The 23,575-nt window shown below is 42.2% G+C and overlaps 2 protein-coding genes across 2 annotated transcripts in view; both read right to left on the bottom strand.

Moving 5' to 3' along the window:
* Nucleotides 1–458: 458 nt before the first annotated feature.
* brca2 (BRCA2 DNA repair associated) lies at nt 459–12,851 on the bottom strand. The gene is made up of 25 exons (XM_068745774.1): nt 12,797–12,851; nt 12,417–12,650; nt 11,762–11,790; nt 11,559–11,670; nt 11,460–11,485; nt 10,922–11,012; nt 10,147–10,755; nt 8,577–10,026; nt 6,250–8,501; nt 5,870–5,968; nt 5,714–5,783; nt 5,158–5,630; nt 4,880–5,073; nt 4,576–4,763; nt 3,982–4,152; nt 3,498–3,867; nt 3,262–3,417; nt 3,023–3,170; nt 2,838–2,950; nt 2,562–2,760; nt 2,293–2,459; nt 2,071–2,209; nt 1,735–1,991; nt 1,201–1,338; nt 459–1,121 (listed from the first exon to the last, which is right to left on the bottom strand). The coding sequence occupies exons 1-25, from the start codon at nt 12,849–12,851 to the stop codon at nt 777–779; spliced, it is 8,085 nt and encodes a 2,694-aa protein (XP_068601875.1). The 3' UTR covers nt 459–776.
* Nucleotides 12,852–13,946: 1,095 nt separating this feature from the next.
* The window catches only part of LOC137901567 (protein furry homolog), a 41,498-nt gene continuing 31,869 nt past the window's right edge, over nt 13,947–23,575 (bottom strand). The window contains exons 45-63 of the mRNA XM_068745609.1: nt 23,466–23,563; nt 23,210–23,380; nt 22,955–23,095; nt 22,290–22,469; nt 21,437–21,604; nt 20,526–20,600; nt 20,238–20,402; nt 19,905–19,913; nt 18,930–19,130; nt 18,612–18,752; nt 17,626–17,783; nt 17,330–17,537; nt 17,026–17,175; nt 16,835–16,933; nt 16,656–16,736; nt 16,014–16,031; nt 15,629–15,739; nt 15,345–15,547; nt 13,947–15,234 (exon numbers count right to left, since the gene is read on the bottom strand). Of these exons, the coding sequence (XP_068601710.1) occupies nt 14,976–15,234; nt 15,345–15,547; nt 15,629–15,739; nt 16,014–16,031; nt 16,656–16,736; nt 16,835–16,933; nt 17,026–17,175; nt 17,330–17,537; nt 17,626–17,783; nt 18,612–18,752; nt 18,930–19,130; nt 19,905–19,913; nt 20,238–20,402; nt 20,526–20,600; nt 21,437–21,604; nt 22,290–22,469; nt 22,955–23,095; nt 23,210–23,380; nt 23,466–23,563 (2,636 nt within the window). The 3' untranslated portion in view covers nt 13,947–14,975. The remainder of the gene's footprint in view (nt 15,235–15,344; nt 15,548–15,628; nt 15,740–16,013; nt 16,032–16,655; nt 16,737–16,834; nt 16,934–17,025; nt 17,176–17,329; nt 17,538–17,625; nt 17,784–18,611; nt 18,753–18,929; nt 19,131–19,904; nt 19,914–20,237; nt 20,403–20,525; nt 20,601–21,436; nt 21,605–22,289; nt 22,470–22,954; nt 23,096–23,209; nt 23,381–23,465; nt 23,564–23,575) is intronic.

Here is a 23,575-nt window from a genome sequence, read left to right as displayed (position 1 = left end):
CTGATTAAGGCATAGTCACCATTTCTCAAATATATTTGTTTACATTCAATCAAGACTAATCACACATGGCTCAAATGTGACAGAGAGGAATATTGATGTTCAACACATTTTAAAACGGAGATATTTTCTATGGCCAAAAACTGCCCATCTGTAAATGCCTTGATTTGGTCCCTTTTTAAAAATACATCCCTGATGTAATTTACTGTTTATTTTCAATTTAAAGTGAATATTCCTATGCAAGAAAATGTTCAGTAAGTTTTAGTGACTGCATTTCTTATCAGAATCAGATTTGAATACTTAAGTTACATACATATTTATGTGCATTTGCATAATACTTTTTTGAAGAAACTAAACATGCAATTGTTATTCAGCTGCTTAGTAAAAAACAAACTTTGCTATTAAAATGTTTAAAAAAATCCCGTCAAAATGCTCCCTAATAAGTTGCAAAATCAGGCCGTCTTACATTTTTTAGCAGTAAGCCTAAACTTCTAGAATCCTACACAACTTAGAATCTACAGTTGTGACTCGACACGCTAATCAGCCCTTACTTATCTTTCTTTAATGCAACACAAACAAGGAATAACTGCAGAAACACAATTCCGAATGATCTCCCTCTTTACATTCACAAACAAGACAGGCGGAACAGATTCCATCACTTTAATGAGTCTAGTGACTTTAAAAAGGACAACAGAACTCTGTGCATGCCAGACACAGCATTTGGCCCTTACATTCACTCATCAAGTTGAAGTGTGCTCGTCACATTCAGTCATGTGTGCCTACTCAATTAATGCCTGAGTGTCAATCAGAGCCAGTTCCTCGTCATTCACCCATTCATCCTCCACCGGTGCACTGACAGGTTTGCGAGCCAGGGTTCGTGCGGTTTTTATAGTGCTCGGTGTCCCAGATCTTCGAGGAGGGATGAAAACCTTTTTCACACACGGAGAAGCCGCCGAGCTGAGCGGGGAAAGAGGTGGAGGAGACGGGATACGAGACAGATGGTCCAGAGCTCTCCTCCTCTTCTGGCTGCTCGGGTCCCTCTCTGTGGATCCGTTTGCAGCAGGAGGATTCCTGCCGACAGGCGTGAAGGATCCAAGACTTCGGACTGACTGATGAAACGTCACCTGTATTTAAGGACGTATTTTTATCGGATCAAGAGCATCAAACATTCTCAGCTACTGCAGTCCATGAGCGCAGACTTACCTTGGTGTCTTGCCTTCCATCCTTTGTTGAAGCAGTGACTTGTGCTTGCGGAGCAGGGGAGGAGTTGGCGCTCTGGCCGCCAGACTTGAGCAAATGTGAAAGCTCCGCCTCGGCAGTTTCAAATAAACTACCTCGACCCTGAAAGCACAAAATGTAAAAGTTATGTGACTAACATTTCACATTTTATTGTATCCAAACCACAGACACAAAAATAAGTAAATGGTTAACTGCCGGATGAGATCAGGATCAGTTTCAGACCTCAACGTGACACTTTATTATTTGTCTGCCTGTGTGCTCAATCCTGCAACTGTTATTCAAAGCAGGTTTATTTTAAGAGTGACATTAATGAGGCCTTTAATAGTTATTAAAAGGTCAATATGAGACCGAACTGGGAAAAAAAGCTGTACTTTTCGTCCAATGTTCTACAAATATTTGGATTTCTCTGGTAGACGCTGAACTTCGACAGTGAGAACAGCTCTTGACAAATGAGTCACCTTCAAAAGAGCTCATCACAGCTTCAACTGGATTTTTTACCTGGAAAAGGCTTTTGAGTTGGCCGAGGGATTCTTGGAGATGGACTTCCTTTGGGTTTGAAGAGAAGACAGTCAGATCTCCAGCGTACACAACAGGAGTGGGAGAGGTGGACTGTCCTCTCAGCTGCAGGTTGCTAAGAGCTAAGAAGACACGGGGTTTCACAACGTCTTCTAAGCCAGACTGAGCCAAGCTGGAGAAACAGCGCACTTTAACAAAGTTGAGTTCCATGTCGGCCAAAAAAACCGCGGGAGAGAAACCTGTGGTGAACACACAAAAAATAATTTAGTCAAAAACTTATTTCTGGCACAAACATTTCAGGAACAAAGAAACACTGACCGTGTTCATCTACGATACTGATGATGCATCCTGTCAGATCGACTTCACCACACAGCGGCTGGAAATCTGTGTTTTGAAGTTCTCGAAAATTGGTTGAGACTCTGGGTCGAAAACGCCCTGATAGCCATTCCTGAGAGGCCTGAATGATAAAGTATCAGACATTATCTCCACCCAGTACTCTGTAACTTATGTATACCGAGTAAACACAGGATGATTTCTGACCTGCAGCTCCTGAAACTGTGTTTTCTTTGTCGCAGTGAGCTGGACAGATGTGCTCCCACCACGTTTCTTCCCATCTGATGTGGCGAGGTTATAGGCTTTGAATCGATGACCTTCCTTCAGTAAAGACTGAAGATCTGAGGGAGGTCGCCAAATGTTCAGCTGGTAAACTAAACAAAGAAAACAGAATCATTCTACATTGGCATTTGACTCCGAAGCAGGAGGGATTTTACTGCAGAGTACATTGAGAATGAATAAAAATAAAGACGTGCCACTGCCAGGCCGGCCCAGGGAATCAGCCATGCAGAGTCTCCACACAGGCGTAGCATCTCGTCTGGGAAAGCCAGCGTCGCCATCTTCAACAGCTTCTAAAGCTCGTCGGTAACGATCCTGCAGCTCTGCCTGCCTCTTCTCCAGCAGGCAATGCCTGTAGGCACGCAGACTCTCCATCTGCTGCTCACTTAAATGAGCCTTAGGTAAAAAGGGGCAATAAAAACGCCATTCAAAAAAAAGAAGCAAGGTCAATCATTCTGGAAATGACATTTCACCTCAAAGTAAGACGGGTCATTGCCCACTGCCTCATGGAGTTCATCGCCCTCATGGAGACTCGTAAATTCCTGACGACTGATCCTCCGTGCACTTCGGCGAGGTTCCTTGTTACCTGAACACGAGAATGCACTGAAAGATATTCTAATTCAACCTTCACTGCAAACTATTCAGTCCTGACTCCTACCTTTCTCCTCTTTTTCAAACTCCGCCTGAATCTTGGCAAACAAGGCCTCCAGAGCTCTTTGTCTGTGGTTGCTGAACTGCCTCGCCTCCTTCTCTTCTGCACGGGCAGAACGGAACACAACGCCCCCATCTGATTTCCTCTCCATCCACTGGAAAATATGGAAGTTATATATCGAGTACTTCCAAGATTTCTAAAAGAAATGGTTAACATATAGATTATAAATGCTAGATGATCAGCACCTGGATTGGGTAGCTTCTCAGAATGATAATGTCCACACATCCTACTGGACCTCCATTGCCGTACAAAGAAGACACAGGAAGCAGGAATGGCCGTGGATCCCTGTGAAATCCCATTTTACAGTCCCAGCGTGTGCGTCTGCTGCCGTTCGCACAAATCTAAACACAAAATAATTAATGAGACAACAAATTACAAAGTATCTTTCTGGTGATCTCATATCTCCTCCTTGTTGCAGCACCTGTAACATGAGAGATTCCGGCGCCTCCAGTGGGGAGCAAGCCTCCTGTGACCCCACCAGCTGAGCACCGTGGACGATCAACTTCCCACCAACAGCCAGTCGACCTTTGCAAAGCATGGCAGTCAAAGGTTCATCCAGCCGGGCTTTAATGGTGTACCATCCATCGGTCACCCAAACAACAGCCCACGTATTTTCAACCTTGGCATCGGAACAGGGAGTCTTAATGTCACTGAAACTGTGCTTCTGCGGGGAGTGACCCCAGGAGGCGACCCCACAAACACAGAGCACCAGCGTTTTGGCTGCGGCGTCGTCCTTTTCCATGATCTTTCTCAGAGCCGGCCTGCGGCTGTGGTCCACCTCTATATCGTATCTATCGCACATTAAATAAAGTTAGACTTTACAAGGAAATATTAAATAACTCATTTAATAAATAAAAACATATTGTTAAATCAAATACATTTGCATCAAGTTGAGGATATCTTACCTGTACTTCAGCTGCAGCAGAACCTGCTCTGGGTTGAGACACAGGCTGCCCATCATTTCAGGAAAGGATCTCTCCATGGAGGCCTGCTTCCACACAATCCACCTGTAGTGATTGAAAACCCACTTCTCACTTATCAGTTTAGGATCCACGCCTGGGGTGTCACATAACGATCTGTGGGAAATGCAGACAATATACAGCATTTAATATTTAGTACAGCCTGCATTTCTACACAAACCATATCCCTCTAAGAAAAAACCCTGCAGTGATGACAGTCTCCTCCATCTAAGATTGCTGCATTAGCCAATGGACTTTTCTTTTGACGTTTGGGTCCATGATGAATATCAATCACACAAGAAATTCATCACTGATGGGCACCTTTTATCCTTATTGCTTCAAAATTGTTTTGTTTTTTTACATTTCCTAACGTGAGATGAACCAACTTAATTCTATAATTGAACTCAGCATCTTTTATTGTTGTTGTGACCTGAACAGCGAAGTAGCAGCCTGAGGGGACAGCCTGAGGGGACTGCAGCCATACTAGACAAACACTTTGTGTCACATCATTTTTGATTGTTCATTAAAATGTAACAATACCTATAAAACTCTGCTTTCCCGGCGGTTCCATCATCAGTGGGAATCATCCATCCTCCATCAGCGAGCTGTACACCCCCGCCATCTATAAATGCCTCTGGTTTGAGAAACTGATGTAAACTGAAGCGAAAAGATTCTGCAGTCTCACTGGTGATGCCACACACATGCTGATGAACTCCGTGGCTATAAAGCTGAAAACAACAACAACAACAAATTAACAAGCTGAACCTGTCAAAAAGCTATTTATCTGAAGTGCCCTTTTTTTTTTTATCAAACACAACAAAGTTTATTGAAAACTGTTTCCTGCCTGTTTCTGAGTGCTTCTTGCAGGAGGCTGCCCGTTTGTTGCAGACTTCAACGCTATCCTTGATGACACTCCTGAGGTTTTGGTGAGAAACAAACTGCCCGGCAAAGGCCGTACGATCTGGCGCTTCTTCTTCCTGATCCTCATGTCTTGCATATCTCGAGCCAGCTCAATGTTAAGAAGAGCCTTAAACATGTCTGGGGACCAGAAACCATTATTTTTAGGTGTTGTAACATATCTCGTGTCTTTCATACTGACTTTATCCAAAAAGGTTACTGAACCTTGGGCTTTAGACGTGTTCATCACACACGATCCGTCAGCAGCAGAGTCCTCAGATCCACAGGAAGGAAGGTATTGATCAACCATCAAATTGTTTGGGTCAGTCAAGGCCACTACCTGACTCTTGTCTTTCCTTTTAGTGCCGATTAGATCAGCAGGGCTTTGCGTTTTTGGCGTTGATGGCATATAATTGTTGGTTAAGGTATTGACACCGAGGTGGTGGAGTTTATCCTCCTCCTGTGGTTTACAGGAACTCTTTTTGTCCATAGTTCTTTGGTTTTTGAATGGAGGAACAAACGTCCCTGTCCTTATGCTCTCTTTGAAAACTGTCGTCTTCAGGCTTTCTGGCTGTCCACTCTTGAAGAAAGGAAGAACAAACGTGGGCATCTTGGATTGTGCCGTTTTGCCATCCCCTGGACTCGAGGATTGTGTTGGGGCTGTATGTGGTAAGACTTCCAAATAGTTTTTTACATTCCTATGAGACATAAAACATGACAAACAGACGGTAAACTCTACCTGTTGGTTGAAAACAGGGTCAACGATTCACAGGCAACTGACCTCTGTGGTCCTGTGATGTTTGGACGAAGACAGACACTGTACTTGAAAACGCTCCTGTCTTTCACTCCATCTTTATTGAGAAAAAACACAGAGAAATTCAATTTAAAATGCAGAGTAGGTATTGTTCAGGTAACACATCTTACCGAACCGGCCTACCATTTGGGCTGCTGCTTATTGGATTGAGTGCTGAACCTCTTCGGTCTTCAACGGTCCTGTCAAATTCTTCCAGCAATCGTCTTTTCAGGGGAGGCTGACCTGGAAACATGTGTAACAGTCAATGCTTGAGGTTAGTATTAACCTTTGGTATTAATCTTCTACAAATTCTTTACTTCTATCAGAGCAATTTAACTACAAAGTCAAATATAACACTAAAATTGTCACGACTTTGTCAAAGTAAGAGGGCCTATGATTAAATAAGTCCGTAAGAAATGTAGATTCCGTAAGATCTAAAAATATTCAGACTCTATATATATATATATATATATATATATATATATTCTACTAAATAAATGAAGTAACAACACACAGACACTTACTGCTCATATCAGCGTTCTCTACCGGTCTCTTTCCCTTCCCTCTCTCTTCCTCTGTGGGGCTGTCATCAGAGTTCGGGTCATCAAGGCGTGACGTATTTTCTGCAGCCATCGAGAGTCTTTGGCCCTTTTCATCCTCGAGCAAAGCTTTAGTGCAGTCCAGAGCTTCCTGGGCGAGAAACCTTTGCTGGGTTTCAGTGCAGCCACGCAGGTTGAGTGACTGAAAGCATGGAAACGACTCTTCTGTCCTGTTGACCTTAGAGCCCTTGCTACTGTTCGCCTCATTTATTTCTAAGTCCAACGCACATGACATCTCGTCTCCAGGGCTGTTGCAGCGCTCGACGACGAAGGGCGGGTTGATTTTTCTCTCAAAATACTTTAAAGCATCAGTAGGCGTATTGCCTTTGATAGGAATTCCACCATGTGTCCTTAAAGGTTGAGATTCCTTCTCATCGTCAGTGGCTTGTAAAGAGAAAAAAGATTTCACTTCCCGAGGAGCACTTTCCTCAGTAGTTACGTCTTTGTCACTCGATGTGGTGAGCTTTGCTTGCGAAATTCTTTTCGCGTCATTCACTTTTGCTGGGTGTGATTTAGGGGGGTCAACTGAAGTTGACGAGTCTGAATCGGGCCATTTCCCATCATCAAAGTACTGCAGAGAGTTGTTTGCGTCCAACAGAGTTTTCTTTGCCAATGCGAAACCAGCATCTTTGTGTTCGCTGTTCAACGTGTGCAGATCAATGTCTGCTCTGGAACTGATGTCACCGAAAAGAGCTTTTGCCTTTTTTAGAGACTCAGAGGAAATTGCCACTGGTTTACCACTGGCTGCAGAAAACCCATGACTCTTTTGCGGTAGACTGGGAACTGGCATCTTGACATGCGTTTGCTTTCCACTGACTTGAACCTCAGCTCCTTCACATTCACTAAACAGACTTTTTGCTTTCTTTAACGCTGCAGATGAAATAGTAACACCTTTTCCACTGGCTGTCTGAAATCCACCTGTTGAACCATCTGCCTTTCGTTTCAGCTGTTGGCTTGTATCTCCCTCATTCAACAGAGGCTTTGCTTTTACAATTGCATCATCAGACACAGATACTTTTTTCCCAATGGCTGTGCAGAATGCTCCACCGTGACTTAAATCATTGACGGAGGAGAAATCATCCGTTTTTGAACAATGTTTCTGACCACTGCCACTTCCATTCACTGCTGATAAATATTTCCTCTGATTTACTGACACGTCATCGTTGCAGTCCATCATGTCAGAGCCCTTGAAGAAAGAACCCGTTTGTTCTATTTCTGCACAAGCAATGGAAGAATCAAATCCTTTTAAAAGGTTCTTTGCTTTCAAAAGATGATTCCTTGAGACTTGGACTTTTGCTCCCTGTCCAGTTGAGAAACCGGAAAAAGTTCTCTCCATATTTTCAGCATGTTCTTCTTTCTTGTCATTGTCTTTAGTGTGAGAAACAGCTGCAACACCTGCACTGACACTGCTGTCCCCAAGGGGAGAGTCTTCTTTCCGGGAGGCCTCAGAGGGAAATGCCGCCTCTCCACGGGCTGCAAGAAGTCCTCCAATCCTGGGTGGTGAAGCAGGAACTGGCATTTTGGAAGGGGGTGATTTTACACATATTTTTTCATCTTCATTAACACCACTCAACAAAGTCTTTGCTTTATTGAGAGCTGTAGATGAGATAATAACTCCTTTGCCACTGGCTGTCTGAAAGCCACTACATTTGGGTAGTGAAGCATGGATCTGACCGGTGAGATGACCTGTTCTCACATCATCTCCTTTTTCTTCAACTTGCTCGTTTGTGTTCTCAAGTGTACGGATGTCCTTCAAGAGAAAATCTGTTTTTTTACTTGCATCAACAGATGAAAAAGGCTTTGGAGACAAACACAGGTTTCCACAGTCTTCCTTGTGGTCTGCCGCTGGCCTGGCGTTCACAATATCAAACTCAGCGGCTGTTCCTTCGCAAAGGCTTTGATTCATCTCAACGCTTTCTGACGTCTGATGGATTTTCTTTTGGCCGACAGCTCCATACAGGGGACATAATCTATTGCTTTCTCTGACAGACATAAGAGCGTCGTTGCCCTTCTGATCACAGTCATCAAAGAAAGCGTCAGCTTCTTGCATGGCTTTTGCTGAAATAGAAATCTTTCTCCCGCTCGCCATAAGGAAGCCACTCGGACACCCGGTCGTGTTCCTTTTACAGTCATTAAAACCTTCTGGAGCACCTTCATCTCTATTATCCGTTCCCTGGCTGTCTGAGCAGATGGAAGGTCCTGCATCCTCTTTATGATACAGAAAGTTGCCAGTGTGATTGTCCGCAGGGCACATTTGCAGCGTTTTAGCACCGGTTTCTCTATTTTGTTTACCGGGGGATTTTTCACTCGTCAACAGATCCTCACTTAAATCTGCAAACACATCTCTAGCTTTGCGTGAACACTTTCTGAAAGCGGTTTTAAATCCCACCCCATGAATCAAAGGATTTTTGTCCTCAAGTTTGCCTGATTCGACGTCACCAGCTTTGTCAAACGTTTCCTTTTGATCTGACAAAACGCTGCTAATGCCTTCAAAAATGCACTTAGAAGATGGCAAATCCTCAGTGGAAGAATTTTCTGCCTTCACAGCACTCTTCAATGACAACTCTGAGGATTTACTTGTGGCTTCAGATGCTTTGTATGTCACTTTCTCACGCATCACTGCTGCTGGCGTGTGCTTTGCAGCATCTGAATTGAAACTGTCATCAAAATCTATACCAATGAGAAGATCAGGGTCAAGTTCTCTGTCAACGTTTTGGGGAGAAGTGGAAATGGCTGGACAGTGGTGTTTTTGCGTCACAGTTTTGAACTGTGTGAATTCAAATTGGCTGTCAGCTTCTTCCAACATTGTGCACAGCTCAGTAACATCAGCTTTTTGTGAAGCTGTTAACTGGCAGTGGTTTCCCACAGATTTGTTAGTTGCAGAAAGTGGCTGCTTTAAGTTGACTTCCACTGATTCATGGCTTATGGCGAGATCATATGTTGTGCCATGTGACGATACAACGGGGTCATCAGCACAAGTCGTTTCCCCTTTGACATCTTCAAAGAGAACCTTTGCTCTCTCCAAGTTGGCTGAGGTAACATGTATACCCTTGTTTGATGCGGTTTTGAAGCCTGACGCCGGAGGAGTCTCTGCTGCCTTCTCCGGGAGCCTGCAAGGTACTTTTGCTCTGCTGGGGAGTTGTGTTGATGCCATGCTCTCCCTATAGAAGACACCCCTTCCTTCAGGGTCCAGTGTGTGGTTTTCTCCGATTGTGCTGGGTGGCTTGACATCGTTCCCATCTTTCTGTAAAATATCCTCCAAACGTGCTTTTCCATTGTTTGTATTTGAGATGGGACGAACATGGAATGATGACGTCCTCTGTGTGGTATGTGCAGGGGAAGATTGGAATCCACAGTCATTGATAAGGTTGTTTTGCTCAGTAGTAGACACAGCTTCGAAATTGTGGCAAATATTTGCTTGTCTTGTTTTCTGATTTGCTCGTTTCACGGCTGAGAGACAAGCTGATGGAGAGAAGCCTTTTCGGACAGAAGCCTTTGCAACGTTCTCAGGGTTTGGTATTTGACTGAAGTCTTGTGCGAAATCTCTGGAAAGCTGTGACATGTCCAGATTCAGGACTTTTGCTTGTGCGGGAGGAAGATACCGTTCAGTGAGCTCTCCGTCTTGTTTCCTCTCAATCTTCTGGGTTGTACACTCCGCTTCAGCTGGTGCTTTAACCAACGGACCCCCATTCAGCGCTTGCCCTGAAATAAATCACAATGAAAAAACAAACCCAAATAAATTCAGCTTTCTCAGGCAGCACTTTCCACTTTTATACAGATTTTATTTAGTTTTAGAATTTACCTTCATGACAAATGTCTTACCAGAATCTAGGATCCCTGAAGAGGAGTCCACCTTGTGAGACGGAATGCCTCCAATTTGTCGCTTTGATGTCTCAACGTTGTAAACAAATTGCCTCTTTTTCTTAGTAAAGAGTGTCGGGGTCATCGTTGCCCTGACTTCCTCTACGGGCTCAACGTCGCTGTGCTGTTGTTCTCTTAAACTATTCTTTACTGCTTGTGTAGCAAATCTATTATCATAGCAAAAAGTATCCACAGTGCAAGGGGGAATGTCAGATAAACTCAGTGGAGACCACTGGGTGGCAGGTTCCCGATCAGCTGTTTTCTGCTCTCTGGATGAGGCGCCGTTTGTTGATGCAACGTTCATAGAGCTGCAGCTACGCTCTTTTGCTGCAATTATATATCTTCTTTTAATTCTATCTGTTTTAACTTTCCTTAGTGCAGAGCTACTGTTGGTGAAAAATATAGACAGAACATCTTCAGCTCCATCAAGAAGACTCGCAACAGTGGCGTGAATGCCTCCATCCTCAGTGGCATCTGGCTTCTGTTTCAAAACACTGTCGGTGTGATTCAGAGAGCGTGGAGGGGAGTCAAGGGACTCCAGATTCTGATCGACCACAGGAGGAACAGCACCTGTTGATTACAAACCAATGATCAGTATTTCAATCAATATTCTGCCTTATCCCTCCCAACACCTTTACAAAAATGCATACATCTGCAGAGTTACTGTACGTAATTCATTCTCAGATCTACTGCACTATCGCAGATGTCAGCAAATTATGAAAGGAAAAGGCAATACCTCGGTAAGGGGTAGGCATGTTATTGTTTCCAGGTAACACCCCTCCAACTCTGGGTGCATTGGAAAGAGTAGGAAAGAGCTCCTGTACACACTGAGAAAGACGCAACACAAAATCTGTCTCATGTTTAACCAAAATGGTCGCCTGACTACTATAAAACATGACGACGGGGAAGAAGATCCGGATACACAAGTTTTGAGAGGTGCTTATAAATCAGATTTAACCAAAACTCTCAGCAGCCATGTTGCGTCTAAAACAAGAGGACGCTTCATGTTCTTACAGTTAAGGACATATTCTAGTCTCTTAATACAGGGTCCTTGACAGTTGTCATGTTTAATTTAATACTATAGCAGCAGACCAAGTAGGAAATCTGATAAAAACATATTTTGAATGAACTAATTGACGGAGTAGAAGTGTAGAAGTGTAGGTATTCCACATCTTGTAAATGAGTTGTATTAATACAAAACCAGATGACCATTTTCAACTAAGGATATCTGAAAAAGTACTCACAACAACAACAATGTCAGTATATATACTCACTGGGCGAGGCCTTTCATCGTCTTTGGCTAGAAAAATAAAGAAATTAAGTCACACATATACAATAGACGTTTAAAACAACAAAGTGTGTAACGAACTTACTTAAAATCAGAGTAGATTGTATTGGCAGTGGAGTATTCAGAGAACTGGTCCATGATATATCAGCGAGGTTCTGTGCACCAAGGCTTTCTGATATATGCTTGGCATAACTGGCCTGTAGGGAACAAAATAGCTCTTTATATTAAATAATGGCATTTGGAAAAAAGAGAAACTAATATATGAATATTCATATTGAATATACTTACTGGGGATTTTTGTGGGGTATGAAGCAAATCTGTACACACAGAAACACCCAGAAAATTCCACGAGAACAAAATATTTTTCCAATTTCAATTTATACACATGCACTGGATAAATATGCTGCTCACCAAAACTGTCCCGACTCTGATGCTGGATACCACCATATTTCATCCTAAAATGAATAAGACAGATATAATAAATGGTCCTAAATAATGAACAAAACTGCCAGATTACTTTTTCTATTTATTAGAAACACTGAATTACAATGCAAGATTAGAGTTAAAAGTTATGGACACTGCAAGCAAAACAGCTATTTACCGTATGTCTTTTAGCTCTCCATTAAAGGGAATGGAATTGTATGAAACCTTCCCATATATAATATATATATATATATTTTTAGCTAACACAATGGACAGCAGAGATTCAGCATTGCTGCACTCACCCTTCATTGGATATCTGAACATAACATGGACTTTGTGTGGCCTTCCATGACAGTGTCGCTTTTTCTAGGATGCGCCAAAGAGTGACGTTTGTGTTACACAGTGCAAAAAAGATTATTTTTATTCAGAAGAATTTATACACTTTTTAAGCCACGAGTTCACGTATTGTCTTTAAGTGACGTTGCTACATGAATATAGATAAAAGCTAACCAAACATTACCTCGTTCAGCAGCGACTGGCTGCTCCTTCTCAGTTTCAGGGGACACAACTCCAACGTGCCTGAAAACCTTCGGTGTAGAAAACAGCTGACTATCTACAGCGGTCTTGTTTAAAGGCGTTTTAACATCTCCTTCTTCGTTAGCGCACAGATCGTCTTGAACAGAGACATTCCCCTCATTTGAGAATGCTTGGGTGGTCAGTGCATCGAACCAGTCTGGGTCCAGTGGCCCCAGTTCTGAATTGGAGCAAAACATTTCGTTCAGGTCAGAAATGAGCACACAACCTACAAAATGCAGAATTATCCATTATCTGACTGCACAAACGCATCATTTGCGACCATAAAGCCGAGCGAACCCTGATAAGTCTGACTTGTCATCTTACCTTTCCAGATTTCATCTTTGTAGGTGTCGTACAAGTTTTTGGAGGGTAAATCCATTCCTGACGACTTGTGTAGTGCCTAAATGTTTTATGTCGCATTCCAAAAAAGGCAAAGTTTCAATAATAATAATATAATAAAGAGTTTTGGATGGATTACACGGGGGGGGGGGGGGGAACCAACATACTGTGTCCTCCGAGCACACGTCATCTAGCTTAACATAGCTGCTAACAAAGGCTAGCGTTCAGACATATAAATACACCAAACGTGGCTTTGAACGACGGTATCATACGCTAAAGTTTTATTCAGAGTCTTGCCCAATGTTAAAAATTGTTGTCAGCGTTAAACAAAAATACATTCAAGTTACGATTTGGACTGAGTTCTATGTTTCTCATTCCATTAAAGAAGCCAGAAATTAAAGTGTATTTAGCTTACCATGGCGGTAGACAGTAGTGTTAACATGCATGTCGCGACAACGCTCTAACTATGAATGACAAATTTACAAAAACAAATAGTGAAAATAGAATAAATGCAAGTCAGACTGCTAGCTAGTTAGTCTCGATGAAAACAAACCTCGCGCGCCCATTACCGGAACTCGATATAACTTTATCGGCCCCTTCAAAATAAAAACTCGCGCGCCCATTACCGGAACTCGATGTAACTTCAAATTAAGAGTCTGAAAACTACAGATGGCAATTATGCTCAAAACGGTCAAAACAGGTGCATTTATATCCATTATGAGCTTAATTTCAAACAAATTAAGAATCATCAGCTCTGAATATTGGTAATAATAATTAAATTTCATAAACGTTAATCTGCACATCAGGTTTTTATTTTTTTTTATTTTTTTTACCAGAACAACAATGTTTTATTTTAAATTGCCCCTGTTTGGGAGCATGCTAATAACTTGTGAATGCATTAAGTCTGGGAAAATGTGAACAAATACAAACCATGTGTGAGCTGTAGCTGGCTTCCAGCATGGGATGGCAAGCCTTTAGCACATTTAATCGGTTCGGTTCTCAGTGGATACAGACATTTGGTGTGAAACTTCTTAGGGGAGAGGTCCAATACACGGCACAATACAACTTTTCTTTAAATATAAATAGGTGCGTAAATAAAAATAATATCACACAAATCACAAATTTAAGTCACTGCTATCAAATGTAGGTTTTATTTTTTGTTACATAAGTATACGTACAAAGGCAGTAGCACTTACAGGGCGAGAAATTATTCTAAACATTCTTATGGAATTTTTACATTTAAATGTATCTCTATCCATCATTTTCATGCAACTGAAATTATAAATTCAAAAAATACAATCTTATGAGCCCCAGTAGAACCCTCATTGCACTATGTACAATTCATTATTCAGTTAAAATAGTATTTCTATTTGTTCGCAAACATTACTATTACACTTGATTATGTATAGAAGTTGCAAGCTTGGCAGGTATAACAGCTTAAATAAAAAATATTTGTTTCTATAAATCTAGTATGATAAAGGCATAGTTTTCTCTTGCAAATAATATAAATAATTTAACTAAGGACTAAAAGCTGAACAGTTATGGTACAGACACATTATTGTGTCTTGGATACATAGTACTACAGTAGATTTGCAGCATGTTGAATATAATGTCAAACATTTTGATACATTGCTATCTTTAATTCCATTTGTGCTGAACATCAGGTTTATATCACATGATCAAGCACCCCCCACACACAACACACCCACACACAAAAAAAGACATAACTTTCACCCAGTAACGATGCCTCCCCTTTTCTATGCTAACAATATTAATGATTTCCAATGCTATGTTATTCAAATACATTCTCTCAGGAAACAGTAAAGGTCTCCTACTCCAGTGAAGGATTGCACATTTCCCCTTGACAACTACAACAACACGACTTAAAGAGAATCCCTTAGCTTTGGTATGCCATTTGTTAAATCTGAAATTTGTTGACCTCAGTAGCAAGAGATCGCTTTCTGACAATGTATTATTAGTGCAATAAAAGTGTACGTTTCTTCGCAACAGCGTTTCTCATTTTTCTAAAGGACAACAGCATCGCTGCATATCTTATGATCTGTCTCTTAATAAGAAGAGGAAAGCGGGGGGGGGACAGGACCAGAGGCTCAGTATGGGACAGGGCACAGTGCAGGAACAGGTGTCACATGCTGCCCGACTGCCATCATAGCGTTGATCCTGAGACCCTGGAGTCTGGAAGGAATGCTGTGATAGCTCTGTAGCCCTGGGCTCGGCGAATCATGTCCCGTAGCTCACTGTTTAGTTCCATCAACTTGACAGAGATTTCTGTCAGGTCCTTTTTTGAGCCCACCAGAGCAAAAGTTCCTGTTTGACCCAAGGTTTGATGCCTGAAGTAAATGTTGAGTAAGATATTAACCTCATCGTCAGAGAGGCTGCCAAAGATGTCATTCGGCCAAATTGTTCTGCAATGAAAAAGTCAATTAAGAATTGCCTTGACAACATGGCGGCAACATGAGACATCATTTACTCCTCACGTGGAGTAAAACAAACAAACAATCTTTTCTTTTCTCACCTGCACTCACGAATGTAGCGGACAGCTGTAAGAGGCTCATTGTTTTTCAGACATTCCAGGATGGCCTGGACAGCGGCCTCAGAGGAGCTGAACGTGGGATCGCAGGAGTTCTCACAGGGAGCAGTCTCAGCATTCGTCACTGAGGCTGCTGCTAATCTCAAGTTGTTCTTCAACTCATTTAGCTCTTGGGACATATTTGTCAGCTAAAGGTGGAAGAGGATTTAATCATCACACAGACAATTGGGTTAAATGGCAGATGTCAGATAATTATGTGTTGCACCTACCTCGGGAATAGAGCTTATCGTGTGGACCTGTTTGATCAGCTTATAGTAGGACTGAAAAAGGAGAAGCAGCTGAAAGTGGAGTTTGTACAGCCTTTGACAGAGCTCCAGCTGCTGAAAGAGAGAAAAGATTTTCCATTCCAAAATGCTTTTATGAAGCTGGGTTCTGTTTCTTAGATATGGCATATAGTTCATGATCAGGTATTGACATTTCTGCATTTGGCGGACAACACAGTCACATAACTAATTATTGAACTACTGGTAAACACCATGTCAAACTAGTTATAGGGATGAACTTTAAGTTCTTAAATTGTAGAACTAAAGTGAGCCCAAGTTTCACATTTAAAGTGGAGGAATATTACATTATAAACAACTTTCTAAAACTTACAGCCAGAGATTCCATTTGCTACAAAGCAAGCGTGTTACAGGACAGAAAGAAGTCAGGAACATAGAATCAGAAGAAGGCCAAGGAAATGTCCATTTCGAGGGTGGTTTGGGTGAAATATTAGTGCAGGTCATACTACTAGCATGCAGAGAGAAAAATGAGGACTGATGTACATGCAAATTAGAACAGAAAGGAGGGTTGGTTGCCAACATGAATGAAGTGAAACAAGCAAAGCAAACATGAACTCACACTGGTGGAAAGCCATTAGCTATTAAGTGCCAAGTTTAAACAGCGAAACCTTAAATCAAACTTTTTCCCTTGGTCAGTTACGAAGTGAGAATGCTTGTCTACTGATACATGAAATAAAACTTAACATAAATTGGTCACATGGCCAGCAGAACAGAAAATAATCACAAGGCACATTGGAATAAGAAAATGAATGGGATGTGTGGCTACCTAGTGTTGCCAGAGACCTGACATTTATAGTGTGAAAAAATGAGAAGTAACACTCACAGGGCTACAGTACCACACAGTAAACGCAATGCAGGAAGTACAGTATGGAAGTGAAAGGTCAGTTAAAGTTTCCTTGTATATCACATTATTGTTTATTTGCTAGACAGAGTGTCAGAGTTATTGCTGTTTCACCTTTTCCTCGTGCTCCAGTGGTTGGGATATTAGGGTGCCTCCAGGACTCCTGGGAAAGGCGACCTTACAGTTACTCAACCACTGTGGGCGACAGAGACAACAGAACCACGATATAATAAAGTCAGACAACATATACAGGTGCTATTCAGAGTGGACAGCACGATATCTATCACACTTACAGAGAGCGCTGCCTCCTTTCTGTTGTTGTAAGTATCAAGGTACTCTTGAAGTTCCAATACGCTGAATTTTATTTTTTCCAACAGACCATACGACATAACCTACAATGACAGAATGCTGTTTTTGTTACGTAACCAAAAATATATCATCATATTAGTGAAAAGCTTTTTTTGGGAGATGCCCGGTTACTCACGGTGTCTGCATCAATATATAGTGTTGGACACTCGGAACACGACGACAGCATTTGAGAAGTCCTCAAAAGCCTTGATCCTAAACCTCTTAGGCCGTCGCCGAGGTAAGTCACAGCGTCACAGGTCAAGGAACAAAATTTGGTCTGAATACTCTGCAGGGTCAACAGAAAGAGCTGCTAGTGACATCATAACACTTGGTCCAGCATTGTTAACAGCGATTTACATTGTTTCATAATTGAAGGTTTTTCTTGCGTTGGTTAATGAATGCTTCATGAGTGTGTGGATTACGAGGCTGCGCTATAATACCTGAAATAGGGACGAGAACACATGGAAAGTGTAGACTGCGCATGATCCATCCGAGTCAGACACAAGCTGGTTGATGTGACTCCTCCAAGCCTCCTCCGCATCATCGCAAACAGCCGGTTGGAAAGCCGCGAGGATGGCGGAGAAGAAGGGCGATGGTGGCGGGGACGATCGGGACTCCAGCGTGTCATCTCTCTCCTCTTCTGCCAGACTAAATGAAAGCAAAGCCACGTTATTCACAACATCATTGCTATGTAACCTGACTGTATGTAGTCTGTGGAAAAGCTGCCAGTAGCTACCTCGGGAGGCTGCTGTCAATGTCCAGCTCTCCTTTACAGTCGATGGAAACCATTTCCATTGCCAAACTGTCACCACAGTGACATTCTGGGGGCAGCTCTGTGATGGAGAGAGAGAGCTCGTCCTCGTGGACATCGGCGTCTCCAACTTGTTGGAGTGCCTCGTGCTAAAAGAGAGCAAGAGAGGCAAATGCCTTCACTGCAGCTGGCAAAATGATCACGAGTAATAAACAGATACAGAGGCAGTGATCAGAGAATGTTATTAATGAGAATTCATTGTCTCTGTTAAACTTTATCAAACATCATTTTTGTCATTAAAGCACAAAAACTAACCTTGGTATGTGGCCCTAAGGAGATTCCGTGTAGTGTGTTTCTTTCATATTTGTAAAAGTTTAAATGGTGCCAATTAAAATAGATGATTGATGAATAGATGATGCTACTGCATCCAGCCAGGATTGTGGCTGTGCACACTCGTGGTTTGGGTCAGGCAATGTGTAAACCTTTCCTTGACCTCCCACATGCCAAGAGATTTTAGCTGTTGCTCAGAGCCACCCACACAGAAGCAATAGGTATACACATTGCCTTAAACAGACACAGAAAGAACGAAAAGAGACTTTTCCCTCGATTCGTGGTCCACATCCACCAAACATCCCGAGACAACCTCTGCTGCAATTACAATGAGGGGCAACCCAAAGCGCTAACGATTGCCCGCTTGCAGGTTGGAGCTCATTCAACTTAAACATGCAACTACAGACAGACCTTCTCATGCTGCACTCTGAAGAAAGGAAAAGTAGGAAAGTGGTGATAGCACAAAAATAAAATGAAAGATAGAGTGATCCCAAAGCACATACAACATTCAATATATTTCACAAACAGAAGGCGCACCAGAACATTTGCTATTTCCTAAAGTTAGTGAAGAACTCTAGTATGGAATTGCGATAGGCATTAGTAGCTCTCAAGATCTCAGACACCCTGAAGCCCTTATTCACCCGCTGCTTCGAGCCCTCAGACAGATGCACATCGAAACTAGGACGTTTGGTGTTCAGTGATGTGGAATCAGCTGAATGTGTATCGTACAGGGAAGCGGGACAGTCTACGCTGCTCTCTGCTGTAGGAGACAGGTTGATGGTCTGCAAAGAGACAAAATCAAAGTTGTGGTGATGCCGTCTCATCAAAGTATTAACATCAAAGTATTTTTTAAACACCTAAAAAGCCCGGTGCAAGGCACTGGATTGGAACGTTTTCATGATCCACATGAGGACACTTTCCTTTATTATATATTGCCTTACAAACAAAGCTGAGCTTACGAGCAGTGAGTGGGAGAGGATCTGGCTTGCGTTCAGGGAATCTTCCTCTGAAGACTCCTCTGAATCTTCATGGGTACGCTTGCTGAGGATGGGCATGCTGCTGGACAGCTGACTCCCCTCCAGAGGCAGCAGGTCACTGTGGTCCAGGCTGTCCATGGAGCGCCTGTGCACCCCCCAGTTGAAGTTGTCCATGGTCTCTCCCTACGACAGAGTAACATTATGAAGAATGGCCCAATCTCTTCTCTCACACAAACACATGCACACGCGTGCTGAGAACATACAGTCACACAACCATGCAGTGCAGATTTAAGACTGAGAGTGTCACCCCATTGAGTCAATCAGTTTAACCCGAGACAGACCAACAGTATTGACTGTATACAGGGCAAATAGTTTTTATATAATTTGCTTTATATGATAATTTCACTATGATGTATGTGTAAAAAAAAATAGGAAAACTAAACTTGGAGTTTATAATACCATCTGAGTAAAGAGTTGAGACTGAATGAATTAAGCAATATATATATATATCATAATTTATGTTTATTTGATGTTTTGGAGAAGAATAAGGGAAAATAAAATCAAACTGAAATCCAGATTTGGTTGCCCACATCTTACTGAAGATTCAGTGTTCTACATGTGCAAGAATATATAATCAAATGTCAAATAGAGTTGCATGTAAGATGCCGTAACTAATGCTTCTTTCCTCCATAACCAGTAAAAAATATAATTATAATTCTACTTCATAAAGAGTCTTTAAACTAGTAAAGATGTGTTGGCATGCATTTTACTAAACAGTGATGAAAGACTACTAGCCTGATGTAGTTGGGGTCCAATACTTGAATTGATATTATTTACAGGATATCACTTACATTACACGGCATGCACACACGTTTGCTCCTCTTTGCCATCAGTGTAGTGGATTTTTACAAGCTTACAAAGAGCACAGCAATACAAATGCAACATGACTAAACTCACCTGTAGCTCCTAGATAGGGCATTCAGGAAAAGCACAAAAAAGAATCCCCATTATACACAACTGCATGGAACCCAACACAGTGTAAGACCACTGACGATACTACATATTTGTACTTATACTTTCAAGTCTGACTAAGTTGTGTCTATTATTATTAGGTTGTACTACGCACCGGACGGAGCAGTGCTCCTAATCTCTTTGTATATCCACTATGCAAAGACAATAAAGGCTTTCTATTTCTATTTCTATTTCTAAGACATGTGATAGCAAGTGAGAAGGTAGTAAGTCACTTCATGTATCATAGTAAAAATAAATAAATTGGGTCCTGAAACTCACCTCTCCATCTTCAAGCTCCACATCTAGGAAGTCAAAGTCCCTGAAGACTCTGAACTGCTGCTCTGAGGCGGTGTCATCCATGTTTTCTGGTTCCCGGGACCCATCGTCAGAGGACAACAGACTTGGCTCCATGAGGTCCAGCTCCCCACAGCTGGAGAAGATCACCTGCACAGAGAAGCACAGGGAAATAGATATTTAAAGGCATACATGCTATTTTTTAAATCCTTGGTAATAGTAACTGATTTGTTGAAAATCAAGAAAGTACTACTAGTATGAAACGCATCTTACCGAAGGATTTTTTGTGAGTCCTACTTCTTGCCCACATAAAGACAGAACATTCACCAGTTTTTCCCTTGTTCTTTTCTGCAGGGGGTCAGAGGACATGGAAACAGTTTTAAATTACATTAGATGTAACGAACATCTGGTATTAAAATACATTCTCAATATCTTGATGGTTTCTGTGTTGTGATGAGATTTTGATATTACTTAGGGGAGCTAACAGACTGCTCAGTTGAAATAGCAGATTCAGTTCAGGGAGAGCAATGCAAACAAAATTATATGGCAATCATTATTAAATCCCTTTTTTGAGAGACTTGCAACAGAGTTGACTACTTACTGTTGTTTGCAAAGCTTGCTTAAACAAGCAGCAAGAGAATGAGTGAGAAGACATCTCTCTCTCTCTCTCTCTCTCTCGCTCTCTCTCTCTAAAATGTATTTTATAATGCAAGCAGACATACAGTACCAGTCAGTAGTAGACAGCACCCCATTCACATGTAAGGTTCTGGAGCTCACATTTCATCACCAGTAGTAAATGCATTAAACCTGCAGTGCATAACGTCTGCCACTAGGGGTCTCTCAATTAAACCAATGAAAACTGGAATACCACTCGGAAGTAGGGCTGAAGAAAAGAAAAAAAACTCTTTGTGAGAGAACTAACAAATGAAAGACCAATAGTCGTCTGATCATGCACTAGAGCAGTGTCAGATCCTGTCAACAATGCAATGAAAATTAGTTTGACATGACTCACAAACCGGCTAGTATTAAACAATTATATTTTTTATAAAGCACAAAAACTACCAATTATCAATGTTGAATGCGAATCAAATGCTGAGTTGTTATATATTATATCAATATTGAAACACTGATTTGTTTTCATATTATGAGCATAATGCTAAGAACAAATGGGAGAAAAAGCTGACCTGTGAAGACTGCGGTCTCTTCCAGCTGACTGGCACTAGAACATTGTTGGAGGTGGATCCAGAGGAGGTGGAGGAGGTGCTGCTGGGCGTGACTGCTGTCGTTCTGCTCTTCACATCTTGACCTGGAGAAGCCTGGAGGTCATCAAAACGCCGACCAATCACTGGTGTCTATCAGTACAGACACAAAAGAACAGACGGTTAATCCATGTCACGTGATCCCGAATTAGCTCCCGATTCCTCAGGCCTCAGGATAGCTCCGCGATGAGCTGGTATTAATTGACCCAAATCCATGTTTACTCTTGGTATCCCAGCTGTGTGAAGCAGGTTTTTCTTGTGTGTCTTATAATACAAGGGTATTTTCAGATGTATAAATGGTTTGTCCAGTATGTCTCAAGTTTAAACACACAGACTGCTGGCTATCCCCTCGAAGTCACTGGTTCCCTCACAAAGGACGGCAGTAAAGTGGCAAAGAGCTGACATCATTTCCTGCCATTCATGAACTTCACAAATAGCTCCCTGTTCAGTTCCCACACAAACACCACTCTGTATCTTTGGCATCACTTTCCAGAACGTCATGCCTAATTGTGTTTACCTTACGAGCTTTCAAGACAATCTCAAGGGCTTCAGTCAAAAATAAATATCAACATTATGTAAGGGAAAAAATACTTCCTATCCATATAGCTTAGCAAAATTCCACACGACCACAAAACGCACCACACCCTGTAAAATATAGGAAAAAAAATACAGCGGAAAACACACAAGAGTCAAACTCTTTCCGTGATACAAAGCATTTGAATGAAGCATTTTCACACAAGATATCAGAAAAAAGAAAATCAGAGAAATAGTCCCTAACCTCGGAAATATCAAAGTGGAAATCCAACGTCTTCCCAGGCAAGGCCTTGGACGAGCGGTCCCAGACATGGCTGTTGTCCTCATAGGAGAGGTCGTGATGTGGCGATGAAGGCTGCACCAAACTGGCTGATCGAGAAACCACCAGCTTCAGGATATTCAGTGCCTCCTCCCAATGGACGGTCTGCATTCAAAGCAGATACGAACACCCATCGGCACAGACACAGAAAGAACGCAACTGCATGTTAAGAGAGAACCAACCACACATGCCTTTCTGTGTGGTTTCATGCGGTTCTATTTTTAGAGACAAGCGTTTTGGCAGTTTGCCAGCAGTGGGAAGCTGAAGGAAAATAGACGTTAGGAGAGTAAGTGGAGGCCGAGCTGTCCTGACGCAGAGAGGAAGGCTGTTTATAGTTTGGGTGTGGCTTCAAATGTACTGCACTGACACAATTCCTCCATAAAAACTCTTTCTTACACTACGATGCGTCAAGAGTAAACTTTGCTGATCCCCTTCTATGCAGGTTTTCACTTTCGGGGCATGCACAATATGTTTCAGTTAGAAGGTCAGAAACAATTTGCAAGGGCAGAAATGTGAAATGTCACATTAATATGATTATCTTTAAAGTGATTATCTGCAGTACGACTCATATTGAGGTAGTTTTAACTCACCTGGACAAATTTCTCAATTGTTTTTAGCACCTCCATGTTGAAAGGTTTGGCTTGAATCCCACACAGGTCCATGTGACTCAGCAGGCTGTGGATGATTTGTAAAAGGGTCTGCTGCATACTCGGGAGGCCTTTCTCCAACAACTGTCGAGACACACATCAACTTGCTGAGCAACTTTAGAGTCCACGTTGATCAGTGATGATTACTGTACAGTCCTTTTCCTGTGGCAGAGCAAATATAGGATCTGTCGGACACACCTCTGCCATGTAAGTGACCAAGTCGAGGGTTATGTCCGAGAAGGCTTCGTGAAGGTAGCGACACACCACATTGACCCAAGAGGAGCAATCACGCGTGTAGGAGTGCGTTTTGTACAGAGTCATGACATGAGCGAGGTTGGAGAGCTTTGTGTTTTTCTCCTCAAGGCATACCTGGGAGAGAAAAAAAATGCACGAGTTTGAAGCTGAAAAGTATGTTTCAACTTAAGACAGAATGGAAATGTTTTCAGCTCCAAACCTGGGCTATCCTCTCAGCAGCATCCTGGCAGAACTGCGTGGGTCCATCAAAGTTCTGCACAAGATGTGGGAGCAGGCAGAGAACATTCAAGGGGAAACCTGATGGATGAA

This window comes from Brachionichthys hirsutus, chromosome 11, assembly GCF_040956055.1.
Source record: "Brachionichthys hirsutus isolate HB-005 chromosome 11, CSIRO-AGI_Bhir_v1, whole genome shotgun sequence".
In the NCBI taxonomy this organism is placed as follows: Eukaryota; Metazoa; Chordata; class Actinopteri; order Lophiiformes; family Brachionichthyidae; genus Brachionichthys; species Brachionichthys hirsutus.
Note: the sequence above shows the minus strand (reverse complement) of the source record. Positions and strands in the feature narration are given on the sequence as shown.

Coding starts and splice junctions, on each gene's coding strand:
- brca2 (XM_068745774.1), bottom strand. CDS start 12,851: ATGGATTTACCCTCCAAAAACTTGTACGACACCTACAAAGATGAAATC. Junction 11,671..11,761: donor ATACCCCACAAAAATCCCCA/GTAAGTATATTC, acceptor TGTTCCCTACAG/GCCAGTTATGCCAAGCATAT. Junction 5,969..6,249: donor AGAGAACGCTGATATGAGCA/GTAAGTGTCTGT, acceptor ACATGTTTCCAG/GTCAGCCTCCCCTGAAAAGA.